This window comes from Populus alba, chromosome 9, assembly GCF_005239225.2.
Source record: "Populus alba chromosome 9, ASM523922v2, whole genome shotgun sequence".
Lineage (NCBI taxonomy): Eukaryota > Viridiplantae > Streptophyta > Magnoliopsida > Malpighiales > Salicaceae > Populus > Populus alba.
In genome coordinates, this window is record NC_133292.1 from 11,086,087 (window position 1) to 11,099,980 (window position 13,894).

Sequence of the window (13,894 nt, forward strand, 5' to 3'; positions counted from 1 at the left end):
TTCTTATTCTTTCAAAAAGTTTAGTTGTATCTTGGAATTGTTATTTTTATATAGAACAGATAAATAACTTAAAGACAATATTTTTACTTCCCTAAACTAACTTTTTATTTGTTTCAATACCCAAATAGTTTTTACTAATACCGGTCATCCATAAAGTAAACTTGCAGCTATTGAATTACTTGTCTGATTTATACAAAGGTAATTAAAACACTCAGCTATCTGCGATTAAATTCTAACTTTGCCCGCAGGTTTCTCCATCCAGATTGGTGAAGAGGGCATCTCCTCTATACGGAAAAAGAGCATAAGAAGCAGACTATCTGCAATTAGCTTTCACTGTCGATGAAGTTCGAATGCTTGTTCGCTGCTGCATCTCATCATGTTTGTCACTAAGATGCATCTCTTGCCACCAAACAAGCCATCCTCTTTTCACAGAGACTGTGTGAAAACGATAGGGCTAAAGCCTCATCACTAACTTGACTCACCAAAACTGAAACCTCTATCAGCAGCATAATCCACGAAGCTATAAAGTGGCAATACACTCTCACCATATTTCTCAAACCCATCCAATTCTTTTTTAGCCTTGGCTCTCAGCTCCTCCGCTAACTCTATAGCCTTCTCAACCCCATATAAAGCAACATAACTCTTCCCCTTCTTTTTCTTCTTGTCCTCATCTACCTTGCTCTTCATCTTTTTTGCTTCCAAGATGTCATCAACGACTTGATATAATACCCCAACAGCTCTTCCATATCTCCTCAATCTCTGTATCTCATCATCCTTGGCACCGGCTAGCAATCCTCCACACACTGCGGAGCACTCACCCATTTCACCAAATTTCTTCTCCTGAACAAATTCAACAGAATTGGGATGACCCTCAAGGTCAAGGAACTGCCCAGCAGCCATGCCTGTGGACCCCACAGCACGAGCAATCTCGGCAATCACACTGAGAAGTCGTGGCTCTGGTACAAGGTCAGAAGGTGTGTGGGATACAATGTGGCGAAAGCCAAGAGGGAAGAGTGCATCCCCAGCAAGGATTGCCATATCAACGCCATAAATTTTGTGGTTTGAAGGCTGGCCTCGACGTGATGGGTCATCGTCCATGCAGGGAAGGTCATCATGAATCAACGAAGCTGAATGAACCTGTCAAAACCAGAGGATAATGGATTCAATTACCACAAGGAAGGTGATTGCAAATCAGCAAAGTTGTCATGCATACATAGATGACAGACCTCTACAACACTTTCCCTTTCCTCCAAGACAATGGAAGTACTCCAAGTGACTTAAGAAGAGTTAGCATTCTCCTTTTTATAAACAGAGTTGTTCCTCAGTATTGGAACCAGCAGTTAAAAGCAATTCCATATTTACTCTCTGATTCTGCTATGCAGAACAAACTTAAATCAAAATATTTCTACCTAAAGAGAAGTACCCTGAATCCTTCCTTAAATGAAAAGATTCCACAAAAAGAACAATATCTTTATCACATATCCAATATTCAACACCTTAAAACATAAAGTTGCTCAACATAATAGGACATCATAGCATCATCAGTCCTGCTAACTCAAGATTAGAGTTTTCAGTAAGATTCCTCGGACAGCTTCTAGAAGACAAACTAAAAAACAAGACTAGCACCAACCGAAACTTCATATTTGCTATTTGACATCTAAAGCAGAACAGTCATCATGAAAACCCATATAAAAATGTTAAAGAGTGCGATCAAAGAACCTACCCAACCCACTTGACCCTACACTAATTAGACATCATCAAGAACCTAACAGCATCAAATTCAATTCCTTTCTTGATTAAGTTCCTAAAAAAATATAATTAATTAAACAGCATTAAAAAAAATTCAAAAACCAAATCAAATTAAAAACCATACTAAAAGAGTCAAAATACAAAGATGGGGGTTCTTACCATTTCAAGAGCACAAGCAGTAGGGAAGGCAGCATGACGATTACCACCAAAGAGCTCACAAGCAGCAACACACATAACAGGAGGGGCTCTTTTAGCACCTTTAGCAAGAACAGAATACCTCATGGCCTCATAAATCTTATCTGGATACTGAATAGGAACGGCTTGGTCAAGCTTCTGATTGATTTCTAGAATCAAAGTTGTCCAATAAGTCTTTAAATCAAACTGGGGTGTTTTTGAATGGGTTGAAACTGATAAAGAACACTGAATTGGTGACATTTTGTTAAGCTTCGGAGGGTAAAGATTTGGGCCTTTTTTAGGGAGATAGAGAGTAATAGATGGTGATGGTAACGCTGCGAGAGAGAAAGCCATCTTTTTTTTTTTTTACAGAACCTGTGTTTCTCTCAACCACTGATAATGCCTCTACAAAGGTTGCTTTTCCAATGTGGAAACGTTTGAGCTTTGAATGGAGTTCGGTGCACATTTACGATGGATCGGATGGGATTTGGGAGTGGAGAAAAGGTTTCATTGACTTGTCGTGTCATGGGTTGGAGTAGTGGCTGCTACCTAAGCAAGAGGAAATGCACTTTGTCAATTTTTTTTAATATTTTTAAAGAATGAAAGCAGTAGGCTTTATTTGTTTTCAGGAATTTATTTTCCTGTAAACTATTTCTCTTACTTTTTTATGTTTGATAAATATAAAAAAAATTTGGTCTAGAAAAATTAAATTTTAATTAAAAAAAGAATAATATTTTACCACAAGAAAGTTTTTTTTTTTTTTTTTATCCCAAGAAAAACACTTTCCTTTGTGTAAAAAAAAAAAAACGTGTTTTCTCCTCTTGTTACAAGCAAAACAGGGATTTTATCACCAATCACAGAACCACATGCACCTCATTCACACATTCTATCTCTTGAAGTCTTACAGCTTTTTTTTTATTGGTATTTCATTTTCCTTGTTTTTTTCATTTTTTTTTTTTTTTAGTGCTTTGGTAATAACAAATAGAATAGTAAAAATTTTATTCACATGAAGGATAAATAAATACGATGGAGACGAGAATATAAAATATAAAAAGAAAATAAGTTTTTTTTTTAAAAAATAATAGAAAGTTATATTTTATAAAATAAGCTATATATAAATATAGGATATAATAAAAAAATTTATTATTATACTTTTTAGATTTTATTTTTTTTATTGTAAGTGATTAAATTTTTATATTAAATATTATATATATATATATATTTAGATAAACTTGAAAAAAAAATTAATTCATTAATAAATTATTTTCTAGTTTATTTTTCCTAACATAACCCACTAAAAAATATTTTTTAATTTATTTTCTATAATATTACCAAACATTAAAAAATAATTCACTTTTCAGGAATTTATTTTTTAAAAAAAACTATTTTTTTAAAAAAACTACTTTCTAGTAAATAAACAAACCTAAATTAAAACCACCAGAGAACTTGTTTTCATGTAATGATAAAGGTAATTTAATGGGCTTTTATAGTTTAGTTAGTTGATCTTATAAAAAATTATGTAACCATTGCTGATGAATGACGAGCTTGGTTTTGTTTCGGCTGTGTGTATTTGTGGAGGCAAAAGTCTCACGGAGCCTAATTATGAGTGTTGCATTGAATATGGGTTAGCATGTCTTGACATAATCATCATATTTGTTATGCGATGGTTTAGCCGTTAAGTTTTATCTTTTTTAATATTTAATGATTTAATGATCATAAATATTTCAGATTAATTGAAATTAAATCTATTCAGTTTCTTGAACAAGCAAATAGAACTAGCAAATTGGCAACCTTCCACTTGATTACTTGAATAATACTGTTTTTATTCTTATTCTTTTCGGAAATGCATTGCATTTTTTTTATTGGAAAAATTACATAGAAGTATAAGATTTTAGGTTAACATTTATTTTTTAATATATATATTGAAAAATATTAGAAAGTGTGGACCTATCTATCAAGTTCAATCTCTCGAGTTCTTAGCCTAGGAGGTTTCTGCTCTTGCCCTGTGAAATGGGCTTTGTGGGGCTTGGGCCTATTGCTGTCTTGTAAGGCCTACTGAGTTTGCTATCATGGGCTCTTCTTCTAATGGCAGTGTTATGCTATTTACTCGTTTGTGACTTAAACTATCCTTCTTTATTTCATGCTGTTCCGTCAACTAGATAATTTTTGTAGCCCTAAGATGATCGCAAAATTCTTGATTACATGATCAGATAACTTATGATCACATCAGGTACCCTAAAACATCACCTACAAGATTTGAACTTAAATTTGTAGGGCTTTACCCCGAAGGGAGCCCTTCCAGAAATTCTCGAAGGCACTGGGCCAAACCCAGGCCTAAGAGGGGGTTTGGAAATAGTTTTCAACCAGCAATTGACGCGCCTCGGTTAGAACCTCACTAGCTGCGTCATTGCCCCAAGCGCAAAGATAGCTTAATCCGCAGACACGCGTTCATTTTTATAGTGCACCATTTGTTTCTCTACTTTATGTCTTGTCGATGTGGGATTAGAACACCGAGAGTTCAGGCCTGCAGTCCAGCTACGAACTGGTCTTTTTATCGTAAGATTCCAGCAAAGCTTCAACATTGGGCAACTAAATTGCTCCCTTTTGCAGGAAGATTGCAATTGATTTATCTTTTTATTTTTATTTTTTTTCTTAAATTATTTTTATATAATTTTGATGTGTCAATATTAAAAATAAAAAAAATATTATTTTAATATATTTTCAAATAAAAATATTTTTAAAAAAATAATCATTACCAAATATTATACTAATTCTAAAAATATTCGGTTTTAATATATATTCAATTTGATCACAGTCTAGAATCTTCCCATTATTTAACAAAAAAATGTCAGATTTTACCAAAACAATTAAACAAGACGCCGTCTTATTGTATAACATATGCTATTTAATGGATAACGTTGAAAACTTTATCCCAATTAGGAAAATTTGTTGTTTGAGTATCCAGTTGATATACTGTGAATAATTGAGGGATTAATTTCGAGGACTTTCCTAAGCATTTTCCCAGGCACATATATTTAAATGCACGTTTTCAGTTTTTTCTTTTCTTTTTTTAAGAAAGTTTATCTAATATAATTCGCTTTTTCCTTTTCTTTCTTTTAACGAGTGAGAGCTTGCGAGGGCGACTATACCACTTAATTCTCTTCTCATAACTATTAAAAAATTCTTAGGTAGTGACAAAATTAAACATATTTTTAGATAATATTTTAATACTGTTTTGCAATAAAAAAATAATTGGGATAATTAGAACAAAATAAAACAAGAGTTGAAGATAAATTAGATTTAATAGTGACACACAGTACTTTATAATATATATAGTTTTAGAAAACTTTTTTTTTTTTGTATTTTCTGTTATCTGTTTTAAAAGTATAATAGTTCATTTTAAAATTATTTTAGAAATAAATTTATTTTATATTTTTATCTTTATTTTTTCAATTAAATATATTTAAATCTTTTATTTATTTATTTCAATGTAATAATCAAACACTTCTTTATTGACCAAGAATCTATATAATACTTGGAATGTATTATTACGAGGATTATATCTTTTTCACTAGAGCAATTTACTCTCTTATTTTCTTTTTAATTTGTGTAAGATATAACCAGAAACGGAACTGAGTTTTTTTCATCAGGGGTGCTATGCATAATACAATCTATGTTTTTCTCTTATCTTCAGCTTTTTTTTTTTCAGCTTGACCTTTTCCCTCGTTTTCTTGCCCTTCTCTCCTTGATTCCTCAAGCTAAACAGTCTTCCCCGTCTTCCCTGTTGACAACACTATCAATCTCCAAACCAACTGTCCATTCCCTGCATGGCAAGCATATCTACAACTCGTTGATTTGTAGATGTGCTGCAAGCAATGGAGAGTGGACATGGAAATCGACAATGATTTCACAGAGAAAGAAGTGGAAGGAGAAAAGACTCGTGAGTGGAAAAAAAAAGCTCAAGAGGCCACCAGACCAGATGGTTTATCAGCCATTGATTTGGAGAATTTGGTCAGTGAAGCGCTTCTGTCAAACAATCAGTTTATGACTTTAGACATCATTAGAGAGATTTGTGGGAGGGAGAGAGATGACTGATTTGTAAAGAATTAATGGCCAGCAAACTCCTGCATCCAGGCTCTGTATATATGAGCTAGAAACCCTCTAGTTGATAGGCGGTTGAGTACTTACTCGTGTGGTCACCAGCTTGCGATAAAGCCTCGTTCTTCAGATTTTGCTGCAAACTTAGCTGACAGAAATGGAATGGCCACAGGCCCACCGCAGGAGGTCTTTGATCAGCGACCGGCTCGAATGCCATTGCGCTAGTGATGTGGTTTCATCAAAATGGACGATCGAGTAGTTGGGTGTACAAGCATTCCCACTAATTAAGTGGTGTGGAATGCTTTTTTCTTTAACTTGACGTGATCTTCTCCATAGATATTATAATTATAACCATTTACAAATTAAACTCTTTTAAGAACTTATGGAATAGCATGGATAAAAACAAAAGAAAATTGCAAATTAAGATAGAGATATAGAATTTTTTTTCAATTTAATTATTACTTTTAAATGTGAAAAACACACTTTTCAATGATATTTTGTGAACCTTAATAATTTTTTCCAGGTATCAATATATTGAGTCACTTAGATTTAGTTAAATCAAAAATTAAAATTAAGTCTGAACCCGACTCCAAAGCTTGTTAAGTCAGCCCGTCAAGCCAAGCTAAATTTAATGAATAAGACTTGAAGAGCTAGCATATAGGTTTCATGAAAGAATGTATAAATAATGATGAAAACAGCAATATGACCAGCCTTTGGACAGCAATAAGAAAATCAGAAGACAAAGAATTCCTTGAGAATTAGTAAAGATTTTGATTCTTTGCATGTGTATTTATGAAATTGTTGAAGTTAAATGATCATAACCAAGATTAAGATTGTTTCCGTCTAATCTTTCCTTTTTCAAATGCCAGCCTGCAACATCTACTGCATCCCAAAGATGCAAAGGTCACCAGCTTCCTTTCTCTATTGACTCAAAATCATTTTGAGATCTCAGTTGGTCATTTTACAAACTCACACGACTAGGTGATTTATTCAAGGAAGATATACTAGCCATGAAAAGACATTTTGAGAACTCTGATGCCGACAATCGATGTCTTAACTTGTGCTTAGAGTTATGTGCTTTCTGTATTATTAAGAAAATAGTGAGATGAACCCAACAACCAGATGGGGTTGCAGCTAGGGATCATATGAACTTGCATTTTATGGCTTCACCCCGAAGGACTCTTCCTGAAATTCCCTCCGTAGAAGGGCTGAATACAATGGTGTTTTAACCAGCAATAGATGCACCTTGTCGGAACTCCACACAATATATTTTCAACATTGCAAATTTGGTTATTTTCGCAGAACAAGTGTTGAATATGAGCAAACAGAGGGCTTCACCATAAAGGTTGAATCACCTTCTACTAGGATGGCAGAAGTACCTCTATGAATGACAGCCCATGACTTCACAGATCCTATCAGAAATTTTTGCAAAGGAAAACTGAAAAATGATGAGAAATTGACACTTTTGAACATAGAAAACAAGCAATCCATGTAGGAGCCTGCTTTTGACAAAGAAAACACGTCATCTAAGCGAACTTGGACTAGGCAAACTACAAATACACGTTCTGAAATTGCTTTGTGAATTAAGGGAAAGCCTCGATGACAGCTTGCACAGCCCGAATTGGTTTGATGTTGTAGCTGCTAAATCCAGCCTCCTTGAGGACACAATCCCATTCCTCAGAGGTCCTCTCCTTTCCTGAGTTGGTGAAAGCCATCATTGCCATGTCTTTCATCAACCTCACAAACTCAAAACTGTCCTGTTTCTCTTCTCCAATCACAGTTTCAACAATAATGACCTTCCCTTTGTCCTTTGGAATAGCTTCTTTACATTTTTTAAGAATTCGGACACAATCATCATTGTTCCAGTCCTGCAAAACCTTCTGCAGTTTGTACAGTAAATGCCAACAGAGGTGTGATCAGAAACAAAGAAATTATATTCGTATAAAAGACTAATTTTTAGCGGGACGTATTTGATTGGAATTATTGGTTGAGATTAATGCAGAAACCAAAGAAGATTAATCATAAGAATAAGCCGAAATCTACCCTATCTTGATTTGGCCCAATAATAAACCAAGTTGCAGCTGAAATTTTTGGTTAGGTGATTAATTCAAGGAAAATACACTAACCATGATAAAAACAGCATCAGCCTTTGGAACACTGTCGAACATATCTCCTCCAACTTGCTTTACTCCTTCACATTTCGCTGCAACAGACACAACATGAGGAAGATCAAAGTTGATGCCTTCAATCCAAGGAAAAGCCTTGACAAACTTTCCCAAAGCAGTCCCATTACCACCACCAACATCTACCAAAGTTTTTATTCCAGTATCAAACAGCTTTGGACAGCTTTCAATTATAGCAGACACTGCCAATCTAGCATCACAAGCCATGGCATCGTTAATTAGCCTGTTGAAAGCAGGATTTGCAGCTGCATATTTCCATATGTCACCGCCATAAGCCGCTTCAAATGCTGCAGTCCCATTTACTCGAACACGGGAACTTAGATGATGCCATGGTGCTAGCATCACAGGGCTGCTCTCCAACAAAATATAATCAGCCATGCTGTCTTCTCCCTGCCTAAGTAAACGACGAGAAAGAGGTGTGTGCACATAACCTGCGGTGCCTTGGATAGTTGGTTCCTCTTTGAAAAAATGGTGATGCACCAAGAACCGCATGATGCGATCAAGAGAGAATGGAACACATCCTAGGGTGGATGATAGCTCTGATAATGCCATAGGACCCTCATGGTTTTCGATGGCTTCTGCTATTCCAAGCTCAATAGCACACTTAACTACAGCAATACCAGCAAACCCTAGTACATATTTCCATATGTCGACTCCTGCCTGCACATCTTCTTCCTCTTTCATTTCTGAATCTCTTGATGTCCTCTCCATCTCTCTTTTATTTGTGCAAATCTTTCCCTTTGAATTTATCAATGAAATCCTTAAGAAAAACTTCAGTTTGAATCCCCAAATCTATGATAAGATACGGATATATTTTCGGACAGTAGTTTCAGATTAAACTAGCAATATATTCTCCTACGCTACCACTTTCATATTGTTTTTTTTTTTGTATGAAATTGACTGCTTGTTTGGACAAGTTCCGGGTATGATTCACGTTGTTGTTTAAGTTCAATTATGCATGAATACGTGGGTCCATGTCTTTTTCCCCAAATCAATTTAATAACATTATCCTTTCAAATCTTTCGATGATAAAGTCCCACTATGGCTTTAATCATGTTAGCAAGACAACAAATCCAGTCAAATTAAGCTGGGCAGTATATTTCATGTGCCAATCGGTAGATAATGAATCGACTTTTATCATAGTATAATATCACAACAAGAAAAATTTACAAATATAAATTTTAGGCATGACAGTATGTCAAATCTCAGTACACTAGGCTTAACAATATATCAAGCTCCATATATATTCAAGAGCTCCTCTCTGGACATGTCCAAAGAAATGAGCAGATCATTATTCTGGACATGCTCGTGAAAATAATCAAAACAAAGATTTAAAATCTTTATTCTCTACTATATATATATATATTTTTTAAAAAAATTATTGTATTTTTTTTAAAAAAATACTTATTTAAACATTAAAAAATATTATCTTTATTAAAAAAAAACTTTTTACAAGCATTAATTATAAATCATTTTGGCCTTCCAAGCACTGTTTAGATTGCTATGATTATTTAAGTAACCGGTTATGCATTCCTATTTCTAAACTATTTGGATTTTAAAAAAAACTTCGTCGGTAGGTAAAAGACATAATTTTAAGAGTTTGTGAAAGCTGGCTTCCAGAGGTTAGGGATGGCATAGTAATGGCCACTTTAGAAAGGCTGACAAAAACAGTGATCCAACTTTCAACTAGCAATAGACACACCTTGTCAATAATTCAATGGTAGCCCGCTGCCGCAACCGCAAAGATTTTGTCAACATTCCAAGTTCAGCTCTTGTTCGCTAATCACGAGAGTGAAAATATTCTTCCATAATAAAGCAAACAAGGGACTCATCATAGAAGTGACTTCTTTTCTTTTGATCTTTTGATATGGAACAGTGACCTCTATGAATGACAATCTACAACATCAGGAATCCTGCCAGGTATACAGAGTCTTCCCAGATGAAGATATAGAACAAGCAGACGTAGAAGACTGATTTTGAACATAGAAAACATTAAACAGCATGCAGTAGCCAGCAGCCATTCTTACAATACAAGGCAGGGTACAAGTAGAAGCGTCATTAGAGTACTGAGCTTTACTGAAATACAAATTAACTTCATAATTATTAATTCTTAAATCACTGTGGAGATCAAGGGGAAGCAACAATGACAGATTGCACTGCACGAATTGGTTTTATGGTGTAGCTGCTAAAGCCAGCCTCCTTGAGAACGTATTCCCATTCCTTGGAGGTCCTTTCTTTGCCTGCGTCGGTATGAGACATCATTACCATGTCTAACATTAGCCTCACAAATTCAAGCTTGTCGCCTTTCTCTTCACCAACCACAGCTTCAACAATTATCACCTTCCCCTTGTCACTCTGTATAGCTTCCTTACAGTTTTTCAGGATTTGGATGCACTCTTCATCGTTCCAGTCATGAAGAACCCACTGCAATAGGAGGAAAAAAACAGGTCAATTACCTATGCATCAGTGATAGATATCATTGAACAAATTCTTTGAATTCAGACTTGGAAACCGATAACTTTCCCAAGCCAGTTGACCAACTTCTGATTCTAGCTTCTAATTAATGCCTTTCTGCACAGAAAGTTAGTAGGAAATGGGGAGGTGGGAGGAGGAAATCTAGCCATTTGGACTTGTTCCAATAAGCTAGCAAGTATAGTGAGTGAATAATATTATTCCCTGAAGCGTTGACAAGGCACTTGAACAATCGGACAAAGGTCAGCTATTAACTTGATTCTTTCATCATCAATGTCCTAATTTTGGAGGAAAAAAAAACTTGTATTTATTACTAACCATTAGGAAAGCAGCATCAGCCTTTGGAACACTCTGAAAAAAGTCACCACCAACATGCTGAACTCCTTCAGATTCTGGAGCAGCGGAAACAACGTGGGGAAGATCAAAGTTTATGCCCTGGATACAAGGAAAAGCCTTAACCAGCATCTGCAAAGTAGTCCCGTTACCCCCACCAACATCCACCAAAGTTTTAACCCCATCAAACACCTCTGGACAACCTTCAACTATTTCTGGCACTACCAGCTTAGCATCACAAGCCATTGCATCATCAATGAGCTTGCTGTGAGCTGGATTTGCCAACGCATATTTCCATATATCATCTCCATGAGCCCCCTCAAATGGTGAGTTGTTATCGTTCAGGACACGGGAACTAAGATTATGCCATGGTGCCATCATTACATGGCTGCTCTCAAACAAAAGAAGACCAACCATGCTCTTTTCTCCCTTCTTAAGTAGCCGGCGAGAAAGTGCTGTCTGTACATAAACCGTGGTGCCTTGGCTGGAAGGTTTCTCTTTGAAAATGCTGTGATGGACTAAGAACCTCATAATGCGGTAAAGAGAGGAAGGAGCACATCCAAGTGAGGATGATAGCTCTGATAGTGTCATAGGGCCTTCATTGTTTTCAATGGCATCAGCTATTCCAAGCTCAATGGCACACTTCACAACTGCCATATTAGTAAAGCCAAATATGTATTTCCATATTTCAACTTTTGCTTGTGCCTCTTCTTCATCTTCTCTTATTTCTTCATCTATTTTTGTCACTGATCCCATCTCTCTCTCTCTCTCTCTCTCTCTCTCACACACACACACACACACACACACACACACACAATGGTCTTGGGTTTTCTTGATTATGCACAAAAGCTTCCAAGCTGAAGCTTCAATTATATATTTGCCAAAACAGGACCACATTATAACATACGTTACATCAGTAAGATCCGCTCACGATCCTGACCTGTTTGGCATTATCTTAGCATTACTTATCAGTTATATTTTTTAAAAAAATTGAATATCTTTTAGTTTTAAGTTAAATGTTTTAGGTATTTTAGATGTTATGATATAGAAATAAATTAAAACAAAATATTTATTATTTTAATATATTTTTGAATAAAAAACATTTTACAAACCTATCAAACTTCAAAACAGACCTTAAATTAACTAATTATATAGCAGAGAGCATAAGAATTCCTCTAGCAAGTTATTTACATTACATGTTTTTTTATATATAATTATATTAAAATCGTGAATTAACTTATAAAATTATATGATTTTACGAGTTAATATATATCTAATGTGTAAAATCAGACTAAAAATTCAAAATCAATAAAATTAAACTTAACTCGTATAAAATCGGTGAACTCGATAAACTCAGTCTAATTTTACAAGTTTACTAAATTTATGATATGAACCAAGTCATGTTTAAAATTGGCTTTAAAATGTTTGCTGATCAAATTTACAAGATTGAGTATATCTTCCAAACCGTATATTAGATAAAGTTGAAATTTTACAGAGAAATCTTAGACATATGAAAATATATTGTGATAATTTTTCAGGTCAAATGAATTTTGAAAACATAATAGTTTAGAGGGTCAAATTTGGTAGACGAATGTTGTTAAATATGTAAAACTAGATCTTCATATATTGTTTGGGCATATCTGGAGCTATCAGTGGAATTTTGTTGCGATTAAAGTTGGGTTGTAAGCTAAATATTGAAACTTTCCAACTATATATCGTAGGCCCAGTAATTTATCTAAATGAAAAGAATGACATGTTTGAAAATAAGAATCAAGTCTGCCAAGAATATACAAAAATTAGAGATTTGGATTACATAAAATTAAGACTTTTTTATTATTCTATTTTATTTAATTATTTATTTATTTTGAATAATTATTTTTAATTTGAATTTTTTATAATACATTAGACATTATTTAGGGGTTTATTTTATTATTGAATTTATATTAGTTAATTATTGACTTAGACTCATTAACTTGTAACCTAAAATAGGTCTGTTTTATGATGGGAACAATCAAGTTGTCACCAGGTTCATGTATACTTCCTACCATTCAGTAATTCTCTTGTATTGAAAAGTTTTGTTATAGGACTTTTTATTTATTCTTGTCATTAATTTATTGATTCATATTATTTAGCTTTCTTATTTTATTTAGATCACTAATTGATTATAACATTGTTGACTCATTTTATCATATTTTAATGTAATTTAATTTTTAGCTGGAATTGTTAATATATAATTAATTAAAAATTATTTATAATTTTATAATCTAAATCTACAATCCAAGTTTATATTATATTTTTTATATCAAATAAAATAAAATATATTTGACACCCTTAGTACAAGAGTATAAGAATTCCTTTAGCAAGCTATTTGCATTAGACACAACTTTATTTGTTTTTGGAAATTTGAAAATTTTTTTTTATTTATTTTAAATTAATATATTTTTAATAGTTTTAGATTATTTTGGTATGCTAATATTAAAAATAATTTTTTAAAATAAAAAAATATTATTTTAATATATTTTTAAATAAAAAATATTTTAAAAAATAATAATAATGATAATTTTAAATATGCTCGCGAAAACATGTGGTTTGCTTGCTCTACGTACTTCTCTCTCTCTTTCTTTCTTTTTTTAACGTGTTCATTATTTTTCTACTCTTTTTCCCCCCTACATGAGGTCCTCAATTGCTGCTGACAACTGGACACCAACCAGGCTGGCTAGAGCACATCATATGGGGACACTACATTTATCTTTCCAGTTTTGGCTGACCTCAGGGCACGTGGTATGTCCAGTGGGGAGAGAAAAAACGTGTTTACTTTTGCTTTCAAAATATATTAATATTAAAAAACAACAAAAAACACTATCTAAATATGTTAAATTTTTTAG

At 33.8% G+C, this 13,894-nt stretch overlaps 4 protein-coding genes and 1 non-coding gene across 5 annotated transcripts; 1 reads left to right on the forward strand and 4 right to left on the reverse strand.

Annotated features, from left to right (window-relative positions):
• Positions 1 to 147: 147 nt before the first annotated feature.
• On the reverse strand, positions 148 to 2,475 carry LOC118058862 (heterodimeric geranylgeranyl pyrophosphate synthase small subunit, chloroplastic). The gene is made up of 2 exons (XM_035071638.2): positions 1,909 to 2,475; positions 148 to 1,137 (listed from the first exon to the last, which is right to left on the reverse strand). The coding sequence occupies exons 1-2, from the start codon at positions 2,275 to 2,277 to the stop codon at positions 469 to 471; spliced, it is 1,038 nt and encodes a 345-aa protein (XP_034927529.1). The 5' UTR covers positions 2,278 to 2,475; the 3' UTR covers positions 148 to 468.
• Positions 2,476 to 3,933: 1,458 nt separating this feature from the next.
• Positions 3,934 to 4,311, forward strand: LOC118059040 (uncharacterized). The gene is given in 3 exon segments (XM_035071847.2): positions 3,934 to 3,968; positions 4,154 to 4,237; positions 4,239 to 4,311. Coding segments are annotated over 3 exon segments (192 nt in total).
• LOC118059236 (U4 spliceosomal RNA) lies at positions 4,198 to 4,349 on the reverse strand. The gene has a single exon (XR_004689281.1). It is a non-coding gene; the product is annotated as a U4 spliceosomal RNA (small nuclear RNA).
• Positions 4,350 to 7,267: 2,918 nt separating this feature from the next.
• LOC118058863 (acetylserotonin O-methyltransferase) lies at positions 7,268 to 9,086 on the reverse strand. The gene is made up of 2 exons (XM_035071640.2): positions 8,148 to 9,086; positions 7,268 to 7,901 (listed from the first exon to the last, which is right to left on the reverse strand). The coding sequence occupies exons 1-2, from the start codon at positions 8,913 to 8,915 to the stop codon at positions 7,605 to 7,607; spliced, it is 1,065 nt and encodes a 354-aa protein (XP_034927531.1). The 5' UTR covers positions 8,916 to 9,086; the 3' UTR covers positions 7,268 to 7,604.
• Positions 9,087 to 10,012: 926 nt separating this feature from the next.
• LOC118058865 (acetylserotonin O-methyltransferase) lies at positions 10,013 to 11,848 on the reverse strand. The gene is made up of 2 exons (XM_035071643.2): positions 10,995 to 11,848; positions 10,013 to 10,628 (listed from the first exon to the last, which is right to left on the reverse strand). The coding sequence occupies exons 1-2, from the start codon at positions 11,763 to 11,765 to the stop codon at positions 10,332 to 10,334; spliced, it is 1,068 nt and encodes a 355-aa protein (XP_034927534.1). The 5' UTR covers positions 11,766 to 11,848; the 3' UTR covers positions 10,013 to 10,331.
• Positions 11,849 to 13,894: the final 2,046 nt, after the last annotated feature.